General features: G+C 39.8%; 2 protein-coding genes across 2 annotated transcripts; one reads left to right on the plus strand and one right to left on the minus strand.

Annotated features, from left to right (window-relative positions):
* The first annotated feature begins 153 nt into the window (after positions 1–153).
* Positions 154–7,344, plus strand: rag1 (recombination activating 1). The gene is made up of 3 exons (XM_088006341.1): positions 154–1,966; positions 2,080–3,206; positions 3,994–7,344. The coding sequence occupies exons 1-3, from the start codon at positions 1,527–1,529 to the stop codon at positions 5,739–5,741; spliced, it is 3,315 nt and encodes a 1,104-aa protein (XP_087862467.1). The 5' UTR covers positions 154–1,526; the 3' UTR covers positions 5,742–7,344.
* A 412-nt stretch (positions 7,345–7,756) lies between these two features.
* rag2 (recombination activating gene 2) lies at positions 7,757–11,120 on the minus strand. The gene is made up of 2 exons (XM_014993856.2): positions 10,909–11,120; positions 7,757–10,227 (listed from the first exon to the last, which is right to left on the minus strand). Exon 2 carries the CDS (start codon positions 10,211–10,213, stop codon positions 8,612–8,614), a length of 1,602 nt encoding a protein of 533 aa, XP_014849342.1. The 5' UTR covers positions 10,214–10,227; positions 10,909–11,120; the 3' UTR covers positions 7,757–8,611.
* Positions 11,121–25,321: the final 14,201 nt, after the last annotated feature.

Here is a 25,321-nt window from a genome sequence, read left to right on the forward strand (position 1 = left end):
CGTAGTTGAGATATGACAAACTATACAGAAATATTCTTTCTCTTAAATTGCACACAGTTTTCTTTCTTGTTGATCAGTCCTTGCACGATCTGCTGTTTTTCTCTGCCTTTTCGCCTTCTGTTTGTTTAACAGTCTCTCTGTTGCAGTGAAGCCACCTGGATGAGGTGAACCTGCAGATGGATTTGAGGAACACAGGATCAGTGTGTTGTGGTAAAAAGCAGTTTGTTTGGGGTATGCCGTTGGATTCTGCATGCAGCAGTTCCAACTGCTCTTTGGGGTCGACCTTGTTTTCTTTTTTTTTGTCAGCTGCTTGTATCAGGTGGCAAGGGTTGACTGTTGGGATTCCATCACAGGACGGGTATAAATACAGCATGGTATGGAGCAATCCCACTGTGTGAAACCACAGCTCCAAACTGTGACAGACTCTCCAACACAAATACAGTGTATTGTGCGCACCGTGAAAAGGGGCCTGGCTCCAGGGCTTTCCTTGTGCTCCCATGCAGAAAGAGCCCCCAGGGGAGCCGATGCCAGCTGAGACTGAAAAACAAGGTAAGAGCCCAGCTGATACACATGCATACAGGCTCAGCTGTTTGTCTTAGATGAGGGTTCAGCCCGTGAAGCAGACATAGATCTAGGAAATGGAGTAGTCTGACAGATTTAAGCCTCCAAGGGAGAAAACACACAGCAAGCACTAAAAGATGGATAGACAGAGGATTCTACAGTGTGTCTGCTATCGGAGTGAAATGGTAAGACTCTGGTACTTTCTAAGATTGTTTGACTGCCTTTTTTGTCAGAACTAGTAATAGAACATGGATTTTATATGGAAGGAGACAACAGAAGGTCTATTAGAGCCGCAATGCCATAGATCTTACCTGTATAGTATCATAAAACTACTTGGTGGGGCTGAAATACAATTTCTAAACAGTTTAAAGCTATGCTTTGAATACGTCTTCTCTTGATGTTTATTCAATGTGATGCTTTCTTGTTTTCTTTTCTGCTTCTACTTGGTCAATATCTAGGTATTATGCGATAGGTTTGCCCTGATTTTTTTTCCCCAGCAGCATTTAAAATGTCAGTTGAAGTCTCCCAGAGCTCCAATTCTCCTCACAGCCAAGAAAATGACAAACAGAGATGACTGACAGCTTTGCAGAAATAAGGCTGTCCATTTAGAAAACTTGCTGTGTCAAAGAGAAAAAAAAAAGAAAAGAAAAGAAAAGAAGACGCAGCCTCTCTGGGAAAGATGGGTTTGAAGAGTGGAGAGATATGAACATTTTGGTGTTGTATTGATCCTCCGATGCTGTGCTCATGCATTTTACAGAATATCCAAATGCCACTTATGATATAATACAGCAGTCGAGGTCGAGGCTGTGGCTGCTCAGTGGGATTTCAGGGTTTGCAGTGTATAAATTCATTGAGAATCAAGTGAGGCTGTTAGGTTGTGTCCAGGGCTCAGCTCTGAGAACACACCAATTTCAAGTCCTAATGGGGGATTTGAACTATCCAGTCTCCTCTGTATCCATTATCTCATGGACAGCTGGAATTATTTTAATACTTTTGCAGTACATCATATGAATCTCCCCTTTTCTCTCTCCTCCCTCCTCCTCTCCAGGGTCCAACATCTAATTCTCATCATGGCAGGAGAGAGCCCAGAGACAGACGGTCCCAGATCCCTCATGCCTGCTGAGCTCCAGCATCCCCACTCTAAGTATTCTCAGTGGAAGTTTAAGCTGTTTAGGGTGAAATCTATGGAGAAGGCACCTCTGCCGAGTGAGACACAGACCAAGATAGGAACTTCATTAGGGATCTCACCTCCTACTGCTCCAAATATAGAAGCAGATCATGGAGGGGGACTGGCGAGTGTTATGAAATTGTGCCTTGGGGGAAAAAGCAAAGAAAATGTGGAGGGCGCTGGCAAGAGAGTCGATATGAAACTGCAGGAAATGGACACCCACATGAACCATCTCAGGTGATCAGATATGAAAAAAAAATTCTATGATCACATAATATTGCTCTCTGAAATTCTTTCAGAGATGATGACACTGTTTTTTTGTTTTTTTTCTTCTTTTTTTTTCTATGTAGGTGCCTGTGCCGCATCTGTGGAATGGTCCTGAGGAAGGTCAAAGGACCCGTGCATGATGTCCATGGTGATCTGGACGACGCAAGCAAGTGTGTGCTCCGCAAAATGGGTTGCAAGTTTACGAGCTGGCCAGACATCCTTCTGAAAGTATTCAAGGTCGATGTGACGGAGGACGCAGAATCCATCCACCCTCTTTCCTTCTGCCATCGCTGCTGGCTTGCCGCCATACGAGGAGGAGGGGTCTGCAGCTTCACTAGAACAAAAGTCCCAGAGTGGAAACCCCACGCCTCCCACTGCTACCTGTGCTCCCCCAAAAAGTCATCATTTCAAAGGACTGGAAGAAAGAGGAGGAAGGTTGTTCCTAAAGTCCAGAGTTTGGCCAAAAGAGCCAAGTGGGACCACGGTGACACCATTGCTGTCGGTGAGAAGAGAGCCCTTAGACCCTTTGGAGACCGCCACAGCCCTGTGGTGAGGGCCTGGAAAAAAAATGGTATCCAGAGAGAACAGTGGGTAAAGAATATCACACACTGCCAAAATGACCACCTGAACACCAAACTGATTGCAGAGAAGCTCCCTGCGGATTTTATCATTTCTTTCACCTGCCTGGTGTGTGACCACCTGCTCTGTGATCCAGTTCAGTCCCCCTGCGGGCATCTCTTCTGCCGCAGCTGCATTATAAAATTTACCCACGTTCTGGGACCCCACTGCCCTTCATGCAACCTTTCTTGTGCCCCCGATGATCTCACCCCTCCTGCCAAAACCTTCTTATCAACTCTCTACTCTCTGCCTCTGCTGTGTCCCTGTGAAGGTTGTGGTGAGCACGTGCAGCTAGGCTTGTTCAAGGCCCACTGTCTGAACCATGAGTTTGAGCCGGGCACAAACAAACACTCATCTCATTTTCAAAGCTACCTCCTAACCAATAAGGGAGGACGACCCCGCCAGCACTTGCTCTCCTTAACCCGTCGTGCCCAGAAGCACCGACTGAAGGATCTGAAGAACCAGGTGAAGGTGTTTGCAGACAAAGAAGAAGGCGGCGATCTGAAGTCTGTGTGCTTGACACTGTTTCTGCTCGCGCTGAGATCTGGGAATGAACACCGGCAGGCAGATGAGCTGGAGGCCATGATGCAAGGTAAAAAGTTATTTTAAGCCTTTCACTCAGTCAGTGCAGCAATGAATGGCAATGAAAAGCAGACAAAAAGCCAACTGTTAACTATGATAGTGTTTGCTCATTAATACCCCCCCCCCTTCCTCTGAGGAATACATGAATCTCATAAATAACAATGAGTGGAAAAGTTCAATACTGCAGGGAGAGAAATTGTTTTCTGGCAATTGATCAGAAAATCATTGCATTGTTGTCCACCTCTGTTACAGACACAGCCATCCCCAATGCCCCCTCTGGTTCCACTCATCTTGTCTGTCAGTCCATCAGTCTCACACTCCCTTTAATGCACAGTAACAAGTCTTGTGAAGGGGTTGTTAGAATCAAAACAACATCAGCAGCGCTTGTATCTGCAAATTACACAGACAGCACCATCCTCCTCTCTGGGGAATTGAAGGCAGCTGGTGTCTGTTTTCATCTTCAGCCAATACATCACTTTTGCCAGCTTCACTTTTGCCAGTTTTACTCTGTCCCTTTCTAACATCTGGAAAATAGGAAGTATTGGATCTTGTAATAATGTGTTTGTGGGCTTTTGATGATGATATGTGCACATTTAGGTGGGACATTTGCAATTCTTTCTGCATCACCGTGGAAATTACTTCAAACGTAGGAAAATAACTGAACGAATGGCAGACTGCATTTTATTTTTCAAATCATAAGATGTTAGACTTGTGCGTCTGTTATTTTCTCATATATTTTTAGCTACTTTTGTCTTTCTCACAAACTTATTCTCCTTGCATTGTTTCTCTCTCCACAGGCAGAGGCTTTGGATTGAGTCCTGCCGTGTGCCTGGCCATTCGAGTCAACACATTCCTGAGCTGCAGCCAGTATCATAAGATGTATCGTACAGTCAAAGCTACAAGTGGCCGCCAGATCTTTCAGCCCTTGCACACCCTCAGAGCTGCAGAAAAGGAACTCCTTCCTGGCTTTCACCAGTTTGAATGGCAGCCAGCTCTCAAAAATGTGTCCGAATCTTATAATGTCGGCATCATAAATGGGCTGTCAGGATGGACATCTTCGTTAGATGACTCCCCAGCCGACACCATCACCCGGCGCTTTCGCTACGATGTGGCGCTTGTTGCAGCACTGAAGGACCTTGAGGAGGACATCATGGAGGGTCTGAGAGACACTGGGATGGAAGATAGTGCTTGTACCTTGGGCTTTAGGGTCATGATCAAGGAGTGCTGCGATGGCATGGGTGATGTTAGCGAAAAGCATGGTGGAGGACCAGCTGTTCCTGAGAAGGCCGTCCGCTTCTCTTTCACTGTCATGTCTGTCTCTATCCAGGCTGAAGATGAACAGGAGGAGGTCACAATTTTTACAGAGCCAAAGCCCAATTCTGAACTATCCTGTAAGCCCCTTTGCCTTATGTTTGTGGATGAGTCAGACCACGAGACTCTCACTGCTGTTTTGGGGCCCATAGTTGCAGAGCGAAATGCGATGAAAGAGAGCAGGCTCATTCTATCTATGGGCGGCATGCCACGCTCCTTTCGTTTCCACTTCAGGGGCACAGGGTATGACGAAAAGATGGTGCGTGAAATGGAGGGCCTGGAAGCTTCGGGATCTACGTATATCTGTACTTTGTGTGACTCCACTAGAGCAGAGGCTGCTCAAAACATGGTGTTACACTCCATCACCCGCAGCCATGATGAGAATCTGGAACGTTATGAAATATGGAGAACCAACCCCTTTTCTGAGTCCGTAGATGAGCTACGAGACAGAGTCAAGGGAGTCTCGGCCAAGCCCTTTCTGGAGACCCAGCCCACGCTAGATGCACTGCACTGCGACATAGGCAACGCCACTGAATTCTACAAAATCTTCCAGGATGAAATTGGAGAAGTGTACAAAAACCCCAACCCCAGCAGAGAGGAACGGCGCAGCTGGAGGGCGGCCTTGGATAAACAGCTGAGGAAGAAGATGAAGCTTAAGCCAGTGATGAGGATGAATGGGAACTATGCCCGAAGGTTAATGACCATGGAGGCTACCGAGGTGGTTTGCGAACTGGTGCCCTCAGAGGAGAGGAGAGAGGTCCTGAGGGAACTCATGAGGCTCTACCTCCAGATGAAACCTGTGTGGCGTGCCACCTGTCCAGCCAAGGAGTGCCCCGACCAGCTGTGCCGCTACAGTTTTAACTCCCAGCGCTTTGCCGACCTGCTCTCCGCTACCTTCAAGTACAGGTACAACGGAAAAATAACCAATTACCTACACAAGACCCTGGCCCACGTGCCTGAAATCATAGAGAGAGATGGATCTATTGGAGCCTGGGCCAGCGAGGGGAACGAGTCGGCAAACAAACTGTTCAGGCGTTTCAGGAAGATGAATGCGCGTCAGTCCAAGGCCTTTGAGCTGGAAGACGTGCTGAAACACCACTGGCTCTACACCTCGAAGTACTTGCAGAAGTTCATGGAGGCTCACAAAGACTCTGCTAAAGCTTTCCAGGCAACAATAGATCCAGAAGAGGTCCAGGATGATGAAGATTTGACTCCAGAAATAACTGGGTTTTGATTTCTGTTAGTTCTATCTCCATGATTGATTTATTTTAAGAGTCCGTAATCTGCCAATTACCTCAACGTTTATGTTTTCTCACTTTAAATACTTATTGATTTTTCAAGCACAACAGAAATGGAGTAGGTTTATATGTCCTTTAAGAATACTTTGTACATATTTTGGCATTTGATTAAATTTTTTAGATTGGATTGTTTTTGATTGTGTTAGTGTCGTTGATATCTTTTGTTAGATGAAACAAAAGACATTTTCTTGAGGAAACAACATTTTGCACTTAAAATCATCAGTACTTTTGAATTCTATGCAAAATAATACAGTTTTTCATGAATATTTGGTTTTTATGTTTTAAACATAGACATATTTGAACTGCTATGTTTGGTTTACTGCCTGTTCCTGCATTTCAGAAATAACCGAGGAACTCACTGTAAACATAACACACAAGTTTCTTTTCTTTGCTTTTCCTCCCACTTTTTTTTTTTTTTAAATCTTTGCTATCTGTGAAATATGGCACATTTTATTGTATTGCAAGGATATGACACATTTATGAATTTATACAGGGGGATATTTATGGAAGCAGATGAAAGAGCTGTAAGTCATGGACTAAAATTGTGTTAAAAAAGACCACATTTGTGGCTACTGTATTAATATATCATTTTAGCCAAAGGAAAATGTAATCACAGGGCCCTAAATGTTCTTTGTTTCATGAGTGCCCTCTGAAAAAGATGACTTTAGTGCTTTATCCCATGGTCCCCAGGGGCCAAAATAGATGCTGGGTCACTTTGAAGCAATTTTTTATCTCTTTTAGGCCTTGCACAGCAGAGGATAGATGATAGTTATTCGAATTCTTCTCATAAAATGAAGCATATACTGACCTTTTTGTTGATATCATAAGAATATAGTGTGGTCCATTAGAGAGCCTAATACCCCATGGACTCTCCAGCAGGCAGGGATTTTTCTTCACTTTTGTTTATGACCTGGTTCTTTTTCTCCTTCAGCATTTCTTCACTGTCACTGTTGACAGAGAAGAGAGATGGGCAGGACCAGAAAGTCTAATTTGTTGGCAACTTTATTTGTTTGATTGATTGATTATATTGTCTTTTTCTGCCCACGGTATTTTGAATTGTGACAGGCAATTTTCTCTTTCTTTCTTGATTGAATGTTTGATTTTGTTTTACTGCCATATGTTTAACCGTACAAATGCCATGAAATATTCACATTTCTTCGGAAAGTTGTCAGAGCTCTACAATAACATCATTTTTTAGAGAGCATTACATTGAACATTTTTTTTTGCAATAATGAATTGCATTTCCAAAGTAATGGATGATGGATGATTCACCAAATTTCACTTGTTCTGTTTTGTCGTGTTTTTCCTCATTTTACGCTTTCAGTCCTACACTAAACATACACTCAGGTGAACTATGGACAGGTTTCTATGGTGATCTTTGAAGAGAATCAAAATATTACACTACAGCTGTGCTGTTTTGTTCAGATTTTCCTGTGCTGTCACCCAGCCTCATAAACAATGTCTTACTGAAAAGGTATTTTTGTGCACAATGGATATTGTTGTTTTCAAGATAAATAAATAAATAAAGACAATACTTGACCTCATTACTAATTATTTCATTTCACTGAATTTTCTTCAATAACTAGAGAAGCACTTGTTTTACTCTAGAGTAGAATTTAAAGAATCCAGCGTTGGCGAAGAAATGACAACACAATTATGAAATACACAGATATTAATTGATATTATAAAACAAAGTTCTATAATATCAAATATTTTTAAAAAATGTAGATATGGTGTATTTTTTAAATGGGATTTTTAACTTTTAATTTCTGTCAAATATCTTACTAGTTGAAGTTAGGATATCATTGAAAAGCTCATGCATTTGAATAACTTTTCTCATGTATCTAAACACATTAAATACATTAATTACACTCCTCAGATTTTTTTTCCCCAAGACTTTATTTTGGTTAATATTGTTGTTTTTCCATGCAGAGTCAATGAAATCATCACATTTAAGATAAGAAAAGTATGTTTAATACTCGTTTAAAGTTTTTTTTCTTCAAAAGTTACTTGTATTTAGACATCAACAATTTCTATGCAATAAATGGCATTCCAAAAATACATCAGGATATGAGAAATACAGATATTTCACTCTTCATAATGATAAAGACAAGTACAAAGGCCTGCAGAAATGATTAGATCTTCATTAGGCAGGAACAGGCAAAAAAAAAAACTCAAACAAACTTTCCTGTACATATTGACAAAGAAATAATAATACATCTAGAACCATGACAAACATGTTTATCTTGCCAAGCGGATAGTGAAGAAAATAAAAACCTCTCCAAAATTCACTAAAAACTGAAGCAATATTTTTTTTGTTGTTGTATGAAACCATTCTTATTGAATAAAAGATAAATTTATATCCCCTTTTACCAGAGTTTAAGAATCAATTATTTACTTGCCAGCGTCAATGGGAGGCTGAGAAATGTTTACTCCACACAGTAATATTAAAGTACAAGTCAAAGTACACAATTCAAAGTCACAAAATGCATCTTTATTAAATTTTTATTTTCATCACACATTTTTTTTTGTTACATTTTATTGAGAGATTACAACTTCAACAGGAATTTATGGTTAATGTAATTTAAAGGGGCTTGAAAAACATTGGAAAGTAAAATCTGTGGTAATTAATTTCATTTAAAAATTTGCAATAAAATGTTAAAATTGAAACAGAACATCTTGTATTTCTCAATGTATTCAGGGAGTTCTCATGAAAGTACGCATCTTGTACAATTAATTTCTATTCCAAGGCGAGCGCGTTTAACAAAGATTGGCATTTCCACAACTATCATAAAGGAAATGGAACTCAATCAAAAAGTCTCTTGAAAAAGCTTTTTTTGGCTGGGGACATTTTTAACATCAGGGGCCCATTTCTCTCCTTCACTTTCATTGGGGTGCGCTTCACTGGAATGATCTGTCGTGGTGGGGTCATCTCCTGGTAAGGCAGGCCTCCGTGATCTAAACAGAAGTACTTTTTGCTTCCCTGAGATAGTTTGACTAACAGGGTCTCAGACAGCTCCATGCACTGAGCATGGACCCAGTGTCCCTCCTCCCCTTTCGAGCAGAAAATCATGGCTGGGCGGTGGAGCTCTGTGGAGTATAATGGCTCCCATGTGTTGGGGTCCACCTGACAGCCAAGGCAGCATTTGATCCAGTAACCAGTTTGTGATTCATCCTCCTCATCCTCCTCGTTGTAAATGTCTCCCTCGTCTTCGCTGCTGTTTTCCAGCTCGTGTGGCTCACGACCAAAGTAGAGCTCCTCAGAGTCCTCAAGCGGAGTGGAGTTGTCGTAATCTGTTGACTCTTGGCTGCATGCCTGGGTCCCTTCTTCCTCGTTGGATTCCTTCTCTTGTTGGAAGCTGACATGATAGAAGTAATGCACGTCAGGCTGGGATGGTCTCCCTTCGGTGGGAACAGCCAACAGGATGCAGCCGTCTCCAGCACTGCCTCCAAACCACGTGCGACTATGGATGATATCTTGAGTCCACTTGGGAGGTTCTAGGTGCTCAATGTGGATCCCCTTCTCATCCAGTATGACCGTGTTGCACTCCATTCTCTTTTGGGAGTCAGATTGGTATCCGCCTAACACAATATATTTATGACCAGGACCCGTGCGTGTAACGAGGGCACTAGAGATGGACAAGCCAAAGTCTAGGGTCTCGCAGGAAAGCAAAGGGCTTCCCTGCAGGAGTTCCACACGAAGGCGGAACAGACGAGGAGGACGTGAGTCAGAGGTGATAGAATGGCCGCCTATAAAGTACACGCTGTCCTCTCTGGCAATAGCTATGTGAAAGGACTGTCCGTCACTGAGCTCAGGCAAAGTGTGAGCCGAGGAGCACCCAAACTCAAGATCAAAGAGGAAAACCTGAGGAGGACAGTCAACAACACTGTTCCATCTTTCTGTGGTCCGCTCTCCTGCAGGCATGTAGGACCTGCCCCCAAACATCACACAGGCTGTCTTCCCGCGGCTTTGCACGATGCTCATTGCATGGCCATATCGGGCCCCTGGCACTTCCCCCACCAGCTCTTTCTCTTTGCACTTGAGCGTTAGTTTGCGATTGCAACCGCGACTATCCATAGTAAGCAGGTACAAGCTCGATGAGATCTCATTGTTAGGGGTGCGGCCTCCATGGATGAGATAACTCTCTGGGAGTCCGTCGTAGGGGTCGAGGCGGCAGACGGCTGGACAGCGCAGCGGAGGGAGATAACACGAGTCGTTAGAGAAGGATATGGCCCTCAGCTTCATCTCGCTATGTTTGATCCTGACACCAAAGACTCCTGTCGGACATGAACGCTTTGGCCAGCCTTTCTGGCCGAACAGCAGGATTTCCCCATCCAGCTGTAGCAGGGAGCAGCCAGGCTGCAGGAGGCCTGTACAGTTCACTGGAGATAATGCTTGCAGGGTCATGATCCGCCAGGTGCCTGCATCAAAACAGCAATCGAACACACAAACATGATGTGTCAGTCAGTCAGCTGTTGTTTGTTTTCAATGAGGACTTTTAAATTTCTACTTCCTGTTTTTTTTTTTTTTTTTCATGTGAACAACCACAGTTACTGTAACTCTAATACTAACAATGATGCCTACAAGTACTATACGTTTTCATACAGACTGGCTTTCAGTCTATTCCTTTGATCAATGAAAAATAAAGGTATTTGCTTGAGGTAAAAAAATGCCAAAATATTTGTGATATTCAAATACTTCATAGCAGACATAGTAACTAAATAAAAACTACATTGCAACACGTCTAATACTACAATTGTACATTTACTTCTGAACAAAGCAAAGTCTGTAGAGCTGGAATGCCTCGTGCAATTTTTCAAAGCAATGCCAGTTTTATTATTTATTTTAGACAACTAAGTAGATAAACAGCTCTATTTTATGAGTTTGCCTTTTTTTATGTGCCCACACATTTAAACTATATAGCTTTCAGTTAGCGCCTCACAGCCAAATATTAATCTTTTCAGGAGATTAGTCAGTGGCAATGAATAAGATTACAATAAGTAAATGCTCTGTTCTAGCTTAAACAGTGCCATGAGAAGGGAATGTACAAGAATTGAGTCCTCTACTTATCCTAATGATACGTTAAATTTTTATTTGCTTACCTTACAAGCAGAAGTGAGATCTAGTGGGCAAGATCAAAATTAATGTACTATAAATCTTTTTTTTCCCCCCAAGAAGAAGCGTAAGAGGTCTTGTTGCCGATCTTTGATGAAGGCAAAAAGTGGTAGAGATTGTGAAGCTTCGTTGACTTTCAAACACTTCCAGATCTTGAGGTTAACTGTCTGTGACTGCTGCACGCTGGCAGGTGTGCCAAACGAGTGCTTCCAGTTTGTCAGTTCTCCGTGCTTTAACTGCATGTCATCTATATTATAAAGAGAACAACCGGATATTTAAAACCATTTTCAACAAATGTAAAGAAAAATATTTCATGTGTTTGTGTCGAAACCGTATTTTTTATGAATCAGAGGAGAAAGAGTAGCCTCCACAATCAATAACAGCTCAAATCAGCCGTTATTAGAAGAAATCAGGAATACATATGAATGCACAACACATAAAACTTTGAGGCAGGTGGACAACAGCAGCTGAAGACCACGAGAATGCAGAAATGTAGCAGAGAATTAAAGTAGTTCTGAAGACAAAAGGGATCCAGCCCAGTACTAAAAATAACAAGATGTACTTCATAGTGTTGCCTGAGAGAAAGTGTAACAACTTAAAAAAGAAAAATCATATATATATTCATATTTAAATTTATTTATTTAAATAAGAAAATCCAAGATAGGAAATGGGAAGTTTGAAATGTGAAAAATGGAGGATGATAAAATATGCTTGAAAAGCCCCTCACTCTATTTTATAGTACTCAGGATTCTGGGACATGTGACTTCTTTAGCAAAATTTAAATAGAACTTAATTTGAGGATGTTAAGTGACTCTTAAAGGTAGTTGTGGAACTTCTTGTTAAATATGGGGCAGTTTTTGCAAAAACAGTTTTTATTGTATTCTAAGGAGCCACATGCATTGTGAAAAGAGACTTTTTCCTGAGCCCTTCTTCATCAAAGAGTCGTTTAAACTGTGATGCCACAGGTATGCCTGAGTTACAACCTCCATTTTCATAATTAAAGCTCCTTTATTCAATCTGAAAAACCTTTCTTCCATCTATTTTTCTCACGGTAGACACATAATTAAATAATAAGCTTTAAATTTAAGACGATTAATTTTTTGACACATCTACAGCCGAATAACATGGCAATCGCATGATCCAATAACACACCTATCTATTATTCTTTATCTTGCCATATTTTTGCTTCACGTTGGGAAGGTAAGCGAAAAAAGAAACTAGCGGGTTCTGGATAAAATTCCTTTGTGTGTCTGTGTCTCTGTTTTAAAGATGTGATCCCTCTGAAAGAAAGCAAATCTTCTGTATGAGTGACAAACACAGGCCTTAAAAAACACAGAGAAAACCATGCTGGAAGCAGCTGTCTACACACTCATTAGCATAATGTTTTTTGAGCTCTGAGTGGCTGAGACAAAACTTGAAGAGTGTGCAAAACAAAGGCAGAAACCTCAAGTGCCTGGAAGACCGTTACGGCTTAAAAACACAAAACAGCAGTGCACCTGTGTGTTTAAACCGGTGCTCGCAGGGTTGAATGGAAGAAGAAACAATCCGCTCCTTTTACCGGAGTAGAAATAATGCAACAAATGTCAGCGGGATATGCAAAGTACTACTTTATTCCCCTTTTATTTTTGAGAGCTGGTCCCCCTATATTTAAACCCAGCCTTGGAAAAATAAACCTATTTAGTCACCAGAAGGCATCCACACAATTGAAAAGTCTGCCTGGCATGCAGCTTGCAGCTGGGCTGGTGCAGAGAGCGTAGGAGGCCCAGCGGTGTGTGGCAGACTCTGGGCTCATGCAAAGATTTGCACATAATTGATAGAACAAAGTAATTAGAATCTACGGCAGCACCTGTTTCTGTCCATTTTAATGTATCACTACCTGCCTGCTGCTACCCTGAGGTTTGCTTTTTGATTGATGACATGGGGACAGCTCAGATGTTCTGACAATGGCTGTGCCATGGTGTTTATCACTATTTAATGTTGTGATAATTGCTCCTCTTTTGGTAATTGTTTCTAAGTGACAGTGGTAGTACCATCCCCTGCTGGTTAATATGGTGTGCTACAGTATGGTAACTTCATCTGATAAATATTACAATCATTAAATTGTTTGGCTTTTTTTTTTTTTTTTTTTTTTTTTTTTAATGCGCCCATTGACTTAGATGTAAGGATTTTGAGGGTGATAGATAAAAGCAGATTCAAAACTAATTATACTGGTATTTTTAATATCCATCCTTGCAGAAAAGCATCGATAAAGCTTTTCCACATTTTCCACAATGGAATGGTCTAGATTGACTTGCTTAAATGGGAAAGTCCAGATTTAAATGCATTTGGGAAAAAGCTAAAGGAGCTTTAAAATGATGTCCATAGATGTTCTCCTTGCAAATAATGAAAAATAATAACATCAGTTAACATGTGCATAGGTGATACACCCCAAAAGACTTGAGCTGTTTTTTTTTTTTTGTTTTGTTTTTTTTCAGAAAAGGTACAAAGTGTTGAGTTAGACAGAACACAAATATTCACAACCTTTTTTTTTTTAGATTTTTGTTTATGCAAAAAACTTGTACTGCTTTCTTTAAGCTTCAAAATCGTGCTCTAATTTGCTTCAGCCTTTTAACACATTTTTATGTCGCAAAATGTGAACACGGTTGGAATGCATTCTTATTTGCATTCACAAGCTTCAGTTGTGAAACAATAAATGTTAATATTTTTATTACACATCTTTAGACATGTTAATTTTTCATTCTTGTGCTTCAGTCTTTTTTCCAGCTTTTATGATACAAACTTAAAAGCCTTGGCATTGCTCATGTTTACAGTGTCAACATCATGTGAGGTACATTTGTGTACCTGTACCAGTAACTTTACTATCAGCTCCCTTGTATCATATATTTCTACAAGTGTCAGCCTGTGAAAGCGTTCTCTAAGAATTGGCTGACATAACTTGCAAAGGTCTCTGACCAAAGACGAGCCAACACTATACTTACACTTATTTATTAATGCAGACTCGCCCTGAACTGCACAGGAGGTCTTAAAGTGGTGTATTGACTTTTGCTGCAGAGAATTACACACTGTTATGGTAGACCAGTCTTGTTGTTTCATCTGTCAAAATGACGGATGGTTTTCTGATTTTTCCATTTTTAGGAGAAAAAAAAAAAAGTTTGATGAAATCAACTGCTGTTCCACCGAATCCTTTTGATACTCAGTGTTGTCTTCTTCCCAAATTGTGCTTTCCTCATCACAGTTTCTGTTTTTCTTAAACTCCCCACTCTACAAATTTAGCTGTGTGGTTTTCATGTTTGTGAGCAGCAAGGTTGAATAGGGAAATGTTAGTCTGCCAAGGGCTGCGTACCGCCTTGGCAGCAGATCAGACAGTTGGAAACCTTGCAGTCTTTGCATCGCCCCTCTGAGCTCTCTTAAGCCTGCTTCATTTAGCTGTTCATCGGATGTGACTGCTATAGGCTCAACAGGCAAACGAAAGCCATGTCTTGAGTTGACAGCCGTAGATCTGTCCTCACCCTTCCATTTTCTGCTCCACGTGAACAGACAAACAACTGTAGCCCTGTGACCTAACTTATTCGAGCGATGAAAAGATGAAGGCGAGCATAGGGGTCAGAGTGAGGGGGAAATGTGAAAGGACCAGGATAGCTCTGTAGCCTGATCTTGCAAAGCTCTCCTGCACCCCTCAAGCTTGATTGATTGAAGCTTTGAGAGCGAAAGCCCCCATAATAGTTTTCAATCAAACCAAAGCCCTTCATTGACTAACACCTAGTTTAGATCATTCATCTTAGCGTTCGCCTTCTTTATCTCTGTTTGTCTCCTTCAGTTTATCACTGCAGTCCTCTTCATTGCAATGAGTCTTGATTTTCTTTAAGCAAATGACCAGACAGTTTCAACGCCAGTGAGTTTACTTCAGATGTGTACACTGAAGCATGAACAGGACCTAAGGCAATGCCAAGTATTGATTTAGCCATGATTCTGATTAGAGGGCTTCTTGTTGAAATCAATATTGCATACCAGTGGCTCGCTTAGTATAGCTGATGCCCTAAAATGCAATTTCAAATTTACTTAATAATTATAGAAGCTTTTGATTATTTTTTAAATAAAAGAAAACATTACTGCCTACAGTCGAAACCAGATATTTGTGCTGGATAAAAAGTTGTAACGTTTTCCCCTTTCTGTGTTACTAAACTTATAATTTCGTGCCACTTAAGATTCCCCAAATTATTTATATTTTCCTACACTCCAAAGCTACTTGCTGGATTATTATTAACTTATCTGAAGTCATGTTTAATTAATTATGGATATGCATTCAAAAGAGGCTTGTAAGAATAAGTGTACCCTTTGAAAATAACTTTCAGGCAGGTATTAAACATATTTTTAATTAAGCCCACTTTTGTGTATTTAAAGCAATTTTCCCGTCAGATATAATATTTTAATATTAAAGCTGCAAGTGAGCTCTGGGGCAATTTCTAAGGGAGTCACTGCCGGCCTACAAACGTTGGCAAAGAAATATGGACACTTATTATTTTCTTCTTGGGGATTTGTGTCTATTTTTCATGGACATTTTATGTGTGTAGATCTTTGTGTAACTGGCTCATGTGTGTTACTGGATCATGCAAATTTGTGGTCATTCATTGCATCAATGAAGTGTATGGTCCTCATCTGGCCAGTTATATAGAAATACAAGGGTAAACTTATTTGCAAATCCTAATTGTCAGGATTAGGACAATTAATGTCCTAATGTCCAATAACATTTATTCTACACATGAGGAAACAACACCGACTTATTTGGCAATCTAATTTCACTGGACAAATCTTATTACAGACACAGTTATTCTGGCCTTCAAAAAACATTTCCCATCACATTTTCAGAATTCAAATTGGCTTTTTAAGTGAGGTACTGACAGGAAGTGAAAGTTAACGTGACTCTTATTTGGAAATAAGGTTGCTTAATTGTACAAAAGGACCATCATTAATATTAACTAATGCTATTTTTCTCTGATTATGTTGGAATAAGAAAAATAGAGGTTTGCCATGCTGCTACGTTTCGAACCGTTGCACGGACTGAAATGCTATTTCACGGAGAATGGTTCCTTTAATCAACACTCTGACAGTAAATTACATTTACTGATTTATTTATTTTTTTTACATATTGCTATGAAGTAATGAAAACTGAGGAACAGTCCAACACTTCCTAATGCAGGTAAATATGAGCAACAGCTCATAAATACATGCTGATGAAAATCATACTATTATATTCAGTACATGTTTGAACTTCATAAGGGAAGTCATTAGGTTGAAATATCCCTGATCACAGTTTTTAATGCTTATTAAATGTCTTTATATAAACTTTCTGGCATTAATGCACAAAGTGCAAGTCCTTTTCGTGTTTTTACACTTCCATGGCAAAGTTCTAACCCCGATTACTCACGAGCACTGCCAATTTCAATTTATTATTAGGGTAAGTGAGTGTGTGCAGTTGAAACACATTGTTTGAAATGCGCACCTGCTCATTCATTGACATGCGTGTGATCTGATGTTGACTGTTTGCCACAGCAGATTAGTCTGTAAATATTGTGGAGTGCTGGGGCTTGTCGTTCTAATCTCTGCCAATTGGTGCAGATGTGATTTGGCTGTTGACTCTCTGTTGCCACTCAGAGCTGCTGACACAATGGAATCTCTGACTGTGAACTCTCACCTTGATTAGCATGAGTAATTATGAATATGCGACTGCAAGCATAAAATCAGAGCAAAAGGAGGCCGTCTGGAGAGCTGCCGTCTCTCTCCTTGACACTGACTGGTCGGTAATTGCTTCTACCTCACGATCAATGAGCGCCCAGCGTTTATCACTTGGTTGAATCAGCTTGTCTGGATTATCGTGGGAGATTTAGGGCAACTTTAAAACAAGTTTGTTTATTTTCTCACAAATCCTAATCAAGAATGTTGCAGACAGTTTGTAATATACACATCAAAACGCAAAGTCGTCTGTATTCCATTTAAAGCGACTGTGTCGGATGACAACCACCGCTGAGCAAAGGGTGCCCCCTTGATGCTGCCGACATATTAGCGTTTGCTCAATATGTCATGTTCTCCTCCTCCCTGACACCATTAAAGGCTCCAGTGTGTTTCTTTCGAGCTGCCTCGTTCACCTCTGCTTGTTTGAGTCAAGTATTTAGCATAGCTACCAGGGGGAAAAAAACAACAACAACAAAAAACATGTTAGATTGTTACATCCTCCCCTATTAACTTTTACAAAACAGACTTATTATCTTGATTTGTTTTCTGGCTCGATTATGACTGCTGCTTCTCTATAGTAGTGCAAATCTTTGAATAAATATTGTCAAATAAAAGCGAAGGGTAATTGACAAATACTATAGTGATTCATTCATATCGTAGCACAGACTGACATTCCAGTCTTGAGTTTTCACTTTTCAGATTTTGATTTGTAAGGAATTTTGAGATCTAGTGAGGGTTTTCCTTCAACGTCAGGGTTATGTGTTACTTTATGTCTATCTGTAGCGTAAATTCGAAAAATATTTCAGAATTTTAAACTATTTCCAGAAAAATCAATGGCTTAAAAATATATTAAAAAATATATTGCATAAACTGAACATTTCTTGACTCCTTTGCCAATTGAGAGTCATTTCTTTGACTCTAGCAACTCTTTGTTGAAGTCCTGAAATCAGGTGGTGAAGCAGTAGCACCTATGTCTACCACTAAGGCAATTTATCAGTTTTGCTACTGATACTAGCTTGATCTTGGTCTCCCCATTCAACAGGCAGCTCTTTTTCTTTGGTTTGATTTGGGTCAGGCTATTATTGCCAAACAAATTAATTGGCTTTTGAAATTGTATGTTTTATTCTATTTTCTGCTGAGTTGCTTAACAAAACTTTGATTTTGTGTTAGCATGAACTGATAACACATGCTATTAAAAAAAAAGAAGAAGAAGACTTGTTTCCTAAACTGTAATTGATATTTTCTGTGATTTAATATTCTTCCAGTAAGATGCCAGAGAAACAACAAGTGTTTATCACAGTATGGAGCATGGAGAACCAGAGCATGGCCTCTGCAGGACCTACTGCTGCACAGTGCTGGACATCTGGTGGAAAGAATGACAAATGTTGCTGTTCAAAAATATTTTCATCCAAAGAACCATTTTGAACCATGATGAGGAAACTAAATGCAGAGCCTCCAGTCAAACTTACAAAAGGTAAAAATGTTTAAAAAATTTAATCATGCAATATTTTTTTGCATGTAAAATCCCAAAACAGTGAAACTGTGCTGTTTTTACTAATATTATGAGAATTTCATACTATCCCATGTCCACTTGGTGAGTACAGCTGTTGTCATAAAGTGGTGGTTGAAAGCATGCACAGGACCTAATGTGCATGGTTTGTATGTGTCCCCACTCCTGCACACTTGATTCAAATGATTGTATTACCCTCTCAGCATGCTTTCACTTGCTCCAGAATTGTTTTTAGTCACCCATTCATTTGTATGGAGCAGCAGGGAAACACCTCAAATATTCAGGATGGTGGCCCTTGAGGACCACATTTGAGGACTTCTGGTTTACAGGTCCAAAATGAAAGGATGTATACAGTGGATTCAGATGCAGAAATCTTTCATACTCAAGACAAACAACCATAAATGCTAAAAAAATACAAACAAACAAAAAAAACAGGACTGCAACTGTAATTTCATCTTGGTATCTTTTCCTGTGTGTGATGAGGTCTTTTGGGAAAAAAGCACCAAAAGATCAGGAAAAAGCAGCGTAAGGATAGTTTTCTGCTACCTATTGCCTATGTCTGTGCTCAGCCCTGTGTTTGTAGGGCTGCAGCCTCATTTTTTTAAAAAGTAGATAGCTTATCAAATGACTAACAATACACCTTCAACTTCAAGGGTAAAAGTCACATTTAGTCTCTGCTATCAAGATAAATTCCACCCATCCATTTATCTATCAGTCTAAATCCAGCCAAGCTTTCAACAACATTTTATTCCATGTATTTTGATAGATCTCCTGTTGTTTCTTCTGGAATTTGCTCTGCTGGGTTTCCTGGGTTTCCTCAGCTGTAAACAGTCTATCTCCACTGCCTAGTGTGCTTACTCTGGGAAAGCAACCTGGAATATAAAATCTTCTCTGCCTTTTCTGTTGTGGTAATGTTTTGCACCATTATAATCCTTCCCTTGCCAAGCTGCCTAACGACCTTAATGCAGCTTGTTTTATTTAATGTGGCATGTTGATTATAGCAAAACACTGCAGTGTAAACACAACTCAAGTACATTGCAAAGTGAAAGGCATTGTATCCTGTTGTTAAGAAAAAGGACATTTTCAGAAGCTGTGAGACAGAAAGGGTTCTTCAAACTTTGAAAGTCATTTTTTAATGGAGATAAAGTGTGAACAATTAATTTATTTATCTATTGATCTTATAGAGAAAATTAGTAAGTTAATTAATGATCATTACAGGGAAAAAGTCCATGGGTTTTTAATCATTAAAAGATCATTTCTGCCTAACCAAGGGTTAACGCAGAAGCAGAGGGAGGGAAATGTCAATATTTAATAGTGTTGGCTCCTTAAAATTGATTGAACACAGAGGAGCACATAATTGTCTGTCTTTGACTCTTCTTCTACCCTCTCAGCCAAATCTGTCTTGTTCTTTTGCAAAAGCTGTGATGTTTTGTCACCGCTATTATCTGCAGTTTTTTTTTTCTTTTTTGTATCTTCCACTCCTTTTGACCCCCCATTTTTTTTTTTTTACCCTTTCGTGTTTATCTGCCTTTAGATTCCATTATCACAGTGACAGAGAGGCGATTACACACAGGCCTGCTTCTTTTAATACAGATCCGACCTAATCTTTGATGGTTTTCATATGCCCGCCATCGCACCACCACAAGCTATTGTCTGGGCACTTTCACCCTGAGCTGTTGATTTCGCCAGCTGTAACGCCGTCTGTATTCAGCGCACTTTGCCATGGTGAGTATCAGTATTTGACACAACTAATAAGGCCTTTCATTTTGATGGAATTCACTCTTAGTCTGCCTGTGTTTTCTCTCAGTAAGACAGAGCTATTTTCCTTGCTTGTGGGTGGAGCTGAGAGACAGACTGCATCAAACGAAATCGCTGTAGCTGGCAGCCCCTGCCAGTGCTCTCTGACACTTTTCTTTCCCAAAGCTCATAAAATGTGCTGCTTGTAATGGTTACTGGTTTAGACTATGGGTAAAATAATTAATTTTCCAAAGGTATCAATTCCACGCCAGCTTCTGCTCGCGACACAATTAAATTAATCTGACAAGCAAACCTTTCAGAAGCAACTGGAGCCTGATTTTAATTGAACAGCAAGTCGGCTCTCATTTCCTGTAATTTGATTGCCACACTCTTGACTTGCATTCGATCCTCGCGCAAAACAAAACCAATGGGATAATCATTCCTGGTTTAACGCTGCTCTTATTTTGATCTTGAGAATGCGACTGATTTGCAGTGCGGGTAGGTGAGGCTGTCATTCTAAATCAGACTGAGTCACTGGAGCATCCCACATGGAGATGGGAAAAGCTCGAAAAGGACTTAATGGTTTTGTCTTTCCATACCTCACCACGCTTCTGCCTGAGTACAATTAGGTGTCCACTGCTGGCAGCATTCATTAATGTGAATGTTCCTTGAGTGAGCTGAGGCGAAAGCGTTTAGCTTTTTCAGCACACATTATGGATGTATAATGCTTTATTGTATGCTGTCAACCTGACCTCTTTTTGTCATCTGATTATGCTCTAGTTTTTTGTTTTTTTTTCCCACCAGAAAAGTAAAGATAATTATGTGCTGAGTCATCTGCTTACGTTTTAACTAACCCTCCCTGCCACAGGCCTGAGGCCACAAAAACAAAATGTCAAAGTAATAATACCTGGCAACCAAAACCTTTTGATTAAAAATGAAATCTAAGTGTCCATACTATAGGTTTTTATTGCTTTAGCCATTGATTTTGATGTCTACATATTGTTGTTGCAATAAAAGGATAACTGTCCCTCTTGGCATTTACAGATTATTGTTGCTGCTGCTCTTCAAGACTCCATTGCTTTGCAATTTCCTTCCAGCATAGCAGCAACCACCAAAACAAGATGCGAAACATGAGACAAAATAAAACGCATTCACTCAGCAGTGTAAGGCAAGTTAAAACCTACAATCAGTGCTAAAAATTCAGCTCATGAAAAAGCCATAAAAGGACACTTTGGTAAAAAAATACTTAGGTTTCTGAAAAAAGAAACCTAAGTTTATATTTCCTGTTCTGTTTTACAAAATACATAAAATAAAATAAAATAAAATATAAAATAAAATAAAATAAAATCTTGCTAAAGGCTTGGTAACTCTTCAAAATATATAGCCCCACAATTAAATGTAGCCTAACTGAACTGAAGGATAAATATGATCCACATGGCTGGCAGTGCAATTTTAAGTCTTGCCCGTTATCAAAAATCTGAAGTTCTTCAGTAAGATTTGTCCTGATTGTGTGTCCTCAGAAACAGTAAGAAACAACTTAAGGTTTTTACCTACTAACCCTCCAACCTTCATTACTAAAATATATTGTTATGCATGGCAGAAATGCAAAGAAATTAGAAGTGTTTTGTGACAAATTTGAAGCTGCTGGACTAAAGCAGCAGCTGAGATTTTCATGTAAACAACAATGCACCTAAGAACACCTAAGTAAAAGACAATAATGTACGACATTGAGAAGCACAGTTGTGATTAATGTTGGGAAAGAGCAGGAGCTTCTTAAAGAGACATAGGACAATTTCAAGGTGTTAAATACAGTTATGATGTGAAGAGAAGAATATTACTTTAGGTGAATGTTTTGATTTAAAATGTGAATGTAAGAAAACCACACATTCTAGATTTTAGCTTTTGAGTTAATCACCCACATTATTAAAAAAATATCAACACACTTGATACTAATTACTAATTAATGATTAACTGTCTACTTTACATTAAATTTGTTAGAGGAAGCAGGTGATGTATTTAAGCCAACCAACCATTCAAAAAAAAAGACCTTCAGAAAGTTTAACAAACTGCTTCTGAAGAGCACTTTAGTCTTTTGAACAGTGCTATTTACTAAAACAATATGCATAATGTTTGTGCTCCTTAGTTACCCATTAAACCTGCTGAAAATGAAATGGAAAACTGCCAGAACTGCCTGGAAACAAATGTTAGAACAATAATAAACTACATGTTTTTTGGGAATCTTTTCTTTCCATTTTTACTGCAAAGGAATGCAAACATTTTTTACATCGTGTCAGATAAGGAACAGCCATTTTACTTTCATGCAAAAGAGCATTGCTAAGAGCTAAAAATAACAGTACGGAGGAATGAGAGAATGTGTCTGCTCTGTGTTGGATTCAGTAAAAGCTGTTAGTTGGGTACAATTGTCAGCTTTTCAGCATGTGCAGCCCACATGGAGAACATGCTGCACTGTAATTAATTTCACGTCGCTACACTTGGTGTCTCCCTGCTTACTTACAAATGGCTTACAAAGGCTGGGAAAGTGGGAGGTGACAGAAAATCGCATGAGTAAGCTAATTTAATGTAGGTTAGATGTCAGTACCCCCTTAATGATGGGATTCGTTCCCCCATCCCCTCTGTTGCTGTTATTTGGACAGCTTTCTTTTTATTTTTCTTTGATTCAGCATATTTCTCGAAACCTTTGAAGGTGTCACGATGTAGAAAAACCCTTTTATATCTGTTTGTCTTGCCTCCTTAGTCCAAAGTGTAGTTCCAAATCAAAGATTGTGAAATAAGTGGAATTTTTAAGGTGGAAGGGTGGAGTGGGCATGCAAGAAAGAATGTGACGAGAGCTCATCTACCAGAAAATTGGAACATGCTTCCCTGCATGCAATCTGGTTTGCTTTACTTTCAAACATTAAGAAGAGGGTTTCCACATTTGCATACTCAGACTGAAGAGCTGCATATTTAATGTCTGCCCCTGACATCTCATATTTAATTGGAGGATAGCACAGTGAAGCAAGACCGAAAGGACAAGACCTTTTCAGGGTTATGTTAATTTTCCTAGCAGAAGAAGAATGTTTCTCCAGTGATGCAGAGTTCTTTGGCGTTCTGTTGTATGATCATTGATCTCAGTATTGACAAATAACTCACAAAGTTTTTACCAAAACATCTGCTGAGAATCGTTTAGATATCTCAAAGAATGGATGGATATTTCCTTGTTTTCTTACTTATGTTACTGTTGTGAGGGCTGCACAGTGGCGCAGTTGGTAGAGCTGTTGCCAGCAAGAAGGTTCTGGGTTCGATTCCCGGCCCCGGTCTTCTGCATGGAGTTTGCGTGTTCTCCCTGTGCATGTGTGGGTTTTCTCCGGGTACTCCGGCTTCCTCCCACAGTCCAAAAACATGACTGTTAGGTTAATTGGTCTGTCTAAATTGTCCCTAGGTGTGTGTGTGCATGGTTGTTTGTCCTGTCTGTCTCTGTGTTGCCCTGCGACAGACTGGCGACCTGTCCAGGGTGTACCCTGCCTCTCACCAAGAACGTTAGCCGGAGATAGGCACCAGCAGCCCTCCCGACCCCATTAGGGACAAGGGTGTAAAGAAAATGGATGGATGTTACTGTTGTGCTGTACAGTGCTGAGGGTAAAAGGTGCACTTTGGCATCTATACACTGAAACCACACAGTCGACATGGAATGAACGAGGGACGACTCCCCTTTGTACCGATCACCTCCATTGAGGCATAAACATTTAAAAATGAAGGCAAACAAAGACAAAAACAAAAATTGTTTATTCTTGGAAAAACAGACACAAGGACTTTATTTACAAATAAGGCTAAGACATACAAAATTTTTCATTTTCATTTTATGAAAAAAAAAAAAATAGATCAACCAAAAAAAATAAAATTTTTTTTTAGAGAAAAGTCTAGCTTGACCTCACATGAAATATGCAGTTCTAGTTTTTCTTGCTGTTGTGTTATTGAGCAGTATGGAATTGATAATAGCATAATCAAAAACTTTAATAAACTAAACTGTAAAAAACCCAAAACTTTAAAAAACTAAAAATGTTCAGTAAAACAGGTTTCACTGAACATTTGAAAAAATGTTTCCACATGAAGACTTCAGCTCTTACCAACCACCTCTACCATGTACATATTTGTTCCTGTTATTTGTTCCTGTGCCAATGCAACTGCAACTCAAACATTACAACAATGACCGAACATTAACATTACTTGAGCTCGAGTAACATTTTGAAGGTGCTTCACTCTCTTCAGCATGCAAGTTGCTTGAATGAATACATAACTAGACTCGCATTTGATTAATTGAGTTGAATTATCTGATGACTTAGGGAACTTTACAAAGCTGTTCCGTTCAAATCTATCTAACTCATGTGATTCAATATGCCAGCTTATCTGGTCAAATGGTTGCAACAGATGCCAGAATGCTGCCTGCTCCAATAACTTCACTGCCTGATCCAAGTGCAGTTTTAGATTTATTAAAGGGAACAATGCAACAGCAGGAATATTTTATTTTGCACAGCAAGTCTGTTCTGACACTGCAACACTACCAGACCCACCATGCTGCTGGAGAAGGGTATTTAAAAATCTAACAAATAAAACAAAATAAAATAATAAAAAAATAAAAATACTCTGTGTGTCTCTCATTTTTTACACATGTAATTCTGTATAGATAGACAGGCTCTAGAAGAAATCCTGCACAGGCTCATTTTCCCTCCAGGTGATGATACTGCTTGTGGTCGCAGCCAAGCAAGGGTCATGACCACAGATTTTCAGTTGGTGCAACCCCAACAGGAGAGATGAGGATTGTGATAAAAGGGCACCCCAGAGCCCCAGCATGCTCTCTCTGCTGTTTGCAGGTGCACTGTTAGTGGGGCATCAACAGACACACATAGGTGACGAGATAGAGAGAGAGAGAGAGAGAGAGAGAGAGAAAATTAACACAAGAGAATAGGGGACTCCTTCAGTTAAAGCTGTTTACTGTTTTACTATATTTGTTTTCAGCCTTGAATAATAATTTAATATTCATTTGACATTAGAAAAAGAAAGAAAAAAAACAGACTTTCAGGACTGTTCAAAGTAACAGATAAAACTCTTGCTACATTTAAAAGTCAGAAGCTATATTTCCGAAGCTATACAAACGTTGGCTTCATGGAATGCTGTACTGACTACTCAGATTCAACAAACCACAACAGCATATAGTTTGACTCCATGACCTGCTAAGCACTCACCAGCTGGAGCACACACAGTCAAAATCACACAGCCAACATTTGGCTTTTACAGCACATTAAGAAGAAAATGAGTTTTTGTCTTGAAGAATTATGGCAACAAATAAAGCATAATTGTTTTGAGGGCATTCTGAAATCCTAACAGTGGGAACAGGAACAGTGACTCCATGCAACTGCTTTTTTTTC

This window comes from Poecilia mexicana, unplaced genomic scaffold (genome assembly GCF_051168715.1).
Source record: "Poecilia mexicana isolate PSO_F unplaced genomic scaffold, ASM5116871v1 scaffold_6, whole genome shotgun sequence".
NCBI lineage: Eukaryota > Metazoa > Chordata > Actinopteri > Cyprinodontiformes > Poeciliidae > Poecilia > Poecilia mexicana.

Excerpts from the sequence above, each read along its gene's own strand:
- rag2 (XM_014993856.2), bottom strand. The coding sequence starts at position 10,213 with ATGACCCTGCAAGCATTATCTCCAGTGAACTGTACAGGCCTCCTGCAG.
- rag1 (XM_088006341.1), top strand. The coding sequence starts at position 1,527 with ATGGACAGCTGGAATTATTTTAATACTTTTGCAGTACATCATATGAAT. Across the intron at positions 1,967-2,079 it reads ACCCACATGAACCATCTCAG|GTGCCTGTGCCGCATCTGTG; the intron begins GTGATCAGATAT and ends TTTTCTATGTAG. Across the intron at positions 3,207-3,993 it reads GCTGGAGGCCATGATGCAAG|GCAGAGGCTTTGGATTGAGT; the intron begins GTAAAAAGTTAT and ends CTCTCTCCACAG.